The sequence below is a fragment of the Nothobranchius furzeri genome, chromosome 6 (assembly GCF_043380555.1).
Source record: "Nothobranchius furzeri strain GRZ-AD chromosome 6, NfurGRZ-RIMD1, whole genome shotgun sequence".
NCBI classification, from domain to species: domain Eukaryota; kingdom Metazoa; phylum Chordata; class Actinopteri; order Cyprinodontiformes; family Nothobranchiidae; genus Nothobranchius; species Nothobranchius furzeri.
In genome coordinates, this window is record NC_091746.1 from 29,896,531 (window position 1) to 29,900,145 (window position 3,615).

Consider the following 3,615-nt stretch of genomic DNA (forward strand, 5'->3'; position numbering starts at 1 on the left):
TGTCTGACTGGTGAAGGAGACCTACAGGACCAACTGCAGCAGTGGTGGTTGTTCAAGTATGCTAAAGTCCCTCCATATGGAAGACGCGGGAGGACACAGTGAGGACGTGGAAGAAGACTACTGATCGGCACTGAAGATGTTCTGATAAACCAGCTGGTGCCTCAAGGGAAAAGGTAACTAGCTCACACTGATGCTGTGGGGACAGGGGACTGTTGTAGTCAACTGGGGACGTAGTCGGGTGGTGATGATAATAATCTGAGGAGCTCTTGTGTTCCTGCGAAGGACCAAAGCTGGAGGACCTCAGAAGGGACGAGTCAAGCTCAGGATGTTTGAATTGGATGGACCCATCAGTTCCAGTGTTATGCTGATATGAGTTCCCCCGTCCAGGTCTGCTTCTTTTCCACCCAGCTGCAAGTTTGGAACCATCCACTCACAAAAAAACCCTCACCCTCACCCTCACCCTCACCATAAACACTCTGTCACCAAAAATGTTGGTTTTGCATAATTATAATTGAAGAAATGACTCTGTGTAACACAGTTTTTATGCTGTTTTAGGGTTAGGGTAAGGGTTAGGGTTAGGGTTAGGGTTAGGGTTAGGGTTAGGGTTAGGGTAAGGGTTAGGGTTAGGGTAAGGGTTAGGACACGTATGTTTTGCGAGTGGATGGTTCAAACCTGTGTTTGGGTAGAAAAGAAACAGATCTCGACGGGGGAACCCTTATCGCACGACACCGAGAAAGTGAGGTTCTGGTCCTCCAGCAGTGAGTCGGACCTGCTCCTGGTAAGGGTTAGACTCAACCAGGACTTCCCTTTCTCACCGGTTCCCAGGCTCAGTCGTGGGGTGGGGGGTGATGCAGGCCTCTCAGCTCCATCAAACTATTACCTTCTACTCCTACTGGGAATGTAAAGCTGGGATGAGGACCAACACATACAAGTCTGTGGTAAGGGCTCGATCACCGTCGAAAGGAGCCTGCTGAGGTGGCCTGGTCAGGCAGGTCCAGATGGCAGGAGGCCCCTGGGTCAGCCCTGGACACAATGAAGGATTATATCTCCATGCTGGAGATCCTGCCGGTGGGAGCTGTTGGGGTAAGGACGGTTGGTCTGCTGGGGTGTTACCCCTGCAACCTGGACCCAGATGAGTGGACAACACCAGACGGCACTTGGACGGTTTATTCTAATAATGAGCACCAACATCACAGAACAGCTGATTAAACCAATCAGAAACACCCAGAGAGACAACAAAGCTGCTTAAACTAGTTGCAGCAACACAGAAGATCTCTTTCCTGTGTGTGGTGAGTTTACAGAGTCAGGCTCAGGTGGGCTGGGCCGGCACCAGCTCCATTATTCGTATCTGAAACTGGGAACGGTGCTTTTCCCTCCTCAGAAACCTCGGATCAGATGTGGTTCCTCAGCAGATGAAGCGAGATTTAAAACGAGTCTCGGTTCTGACAAAAGTTCTGTGTTCTGGTCTCAAACGTGTCTGATTAGACCACTCCCAGGTTTTCATAGATGACATCATCAGATGTTTCATCTGGGGGGGCTTTTGTTCTAATGGCGATGGAGGGGGGTGAAGCAGATGTGGTGGAGGTTCTACTGGATGCTTTACAGACCTGAGCGTAAAGGTGGGCGAATGGGTCAGGCTTGGTCTCTCTGGCCTCTGGACCCGTGTCGGTGCTGCTGACTGGTTCTGAGTAAATGGGCTCCATGCAGGTGTTTCTGGAGCCCAGGAGGAGGTTCTGGTCCAGACTGATTTTGTCGTAAACCTCGGAGTAAACCGAGTCATGGAGTCCAGGATGTGGATCTGTGCTGGGAGGGTTGGGTTCTCCTGACAGTGGCGCTCTTACAGGGAGAATACTGGCCGGGTCGACATACTGAGCCGTGATTGGCTGAGGCACAGATGGGACACAAATGGTTGGATTGGCGTAAATGGCTTCTGATTGAGTGCTGTGATTGCTTTTTGCAGTTGGGACCAGTGGGAGGGGCATGAGGGTGATGGGAGCAGGCGCACCGTCAGACAGACCCCCCGAATCCTCCAGGGTCTTTGCAGACCTGCTGACCAGCGGAGATCTCCAGCCCTGAGTTCTTGGTTTGTGCTCCAGGTGGGAAGCCATGGTGGTCCCGCCAGGGGTACTGGGGAGGGGGGACCGAGCCATGGTGCTGGTCCCAGTAACCTTCTCAGGCTCCTGGGTCTGGTTTCCTGTAGAGCTCTTGTGTTTGATGTTGTTCTGGATCAGAGAGAATATTTTCTCCGCCTGTCGAGTCTCGAAGGAGAAGGTTCCGGGCCCACAGTCGCAGCGCCGGCCTGTTTCGATGGTAAAAACCACCTGGAGACAGGAAGCAACAGTAAACAAACGAATACTCAACATCAAAACCTCCACCAAGACCCACAAACAACCTCGTCGCTTCCATATCGCCGCAGCAGCTCGTACGGCCACGCTCGGACTGTCTTCCGGTTCTCTGGTTCTTTCAGCAGCAGCACCTGTGGTTCCACCTGCAGCCAGTAGGACCCCTGCAGGTTGCTTCGGATCGCTGCATCCGTCCTCTGAACCACCACCCAGAACAGAGGATCTGCAGACCAAAGATTTAGTCAGCTGACTGTCCACCAGACTGCAGAAGCCTGAATCAGAAGCAAATCTGTGCACGCGTCTCATCCTCGTCCCAGTTTTAAAGCTGACACGATTACAGGTGACGATGCTGATGAAAACCTAAAGATCAAAGATTCACCTTCAGCTGTGGAGGCGTAGATCTGGTTCTCCTCCATCTGGAGCGCCCCCACACCGACCGCCCTCTGCCAAAAACAGTTTCTTTATTAAAAAGTGACCAGATGACCAATCAGAACCGGATGAACAGACGGAGGACGTAACGATCTTCTAGTGCACGTCCACGGATTAAACACGCCTCCTCCGGAGCTGGTTCTTCTCTGTTTGATGTTCATTTAGATTTTAAGCTTGTAACTTTTTAAATGTCCACGTTGTCGGACGGGACAGGCGTTCGAGTTTTGGGCTTAAATAAGAGTAATTCTGACTTGACCCATCTGAAGTGGAGCGAGTTTCCCTGCCGTCCCGGTGTGAGCGTGTAGGAGGAGATACCTGGCTGCTGACCAGCTTTTCCACCCAGTCCACACTTTCATCTCTGAGAGCAGCAAACACCAGCGTCTTGTCCTGAGTCTCCACACAGAAGGCGGACATGTTCTCCTGCAGACAGACAGAGACGTTTGCGTGATGTTCATCAAACCGATGCATGAGACAGTCTGAGGGTCGGACCATGGGACAGGCTTCTGCGTTCGGGGGGAGGCGGAGGATGTTGAGGATCTCCGACAGCTGGATAACTTTCACCTTCCTGTCTCCGGGACTCTGGTATCTACGGACCACGGTGCCGAGGTCACCACCTGGACCTCCTCCTGGAGGACAGAGAGTGAACGGGCAGAAAGAGTTACAGATGTTTGCAGCTGGACCTGGAAAACAGCTGAGGGGATTCCGACCGACTGAGCTGGACTCAGAACCAGTCTCTCTGGGAAAGCAAAACAAACTTCTCCAACCTGGGAATTCAGACCCTGAAAGTCCTCCTGACCAGGAAACCTTTTCTCCCACTGATCGTGTCAGAAACACAGACTTTCAC

The 3,615-nt window shown here is 52.2% G+C and overlaps 1 protein-coding gene across 1 annotated transcript in view; it reads right to left on the reverse strand.

Moving 5' to 3' along the window:
* Positions 1 to 1,152: 1,152 nt before the first annotated feature.
* Positions 1,153 to 3,615, reverse strand: part of LOC107394265 (docking protein 1) — a 4,938-nt gene continuing 2,475 nt past the window's right edge. The window contains exons 3-7 of the mRNA XM_015973146.3: positions 3,261 to 3,397; positions 3,087 to 3,191; positions 2,722 to 2,785; positions 2,393 to 2,565; positions 1,153 to 2,321 (exon numbers count right to left, since the gene is read on the reverse strand). Of these exons, the coding sequence (XP_015828632.3) occupies positions 1,482 to 2,321; positions 2,393 to 2,565; positions 2,722 to 2,785; positions 3,087 to 3,191; positions 3,261 to 3,397 (1,319 nt within the window). The 3' untranslated portion in view covers positions 1,153 to 1,481. The remainder of the gene's footprint in view (positions 2,322 to 2,392; positions 2,566 to 2,721; positions 2,786 to 3,086; positions 3,192 to 3,260; positions 3,398 to 3,615) is intronic.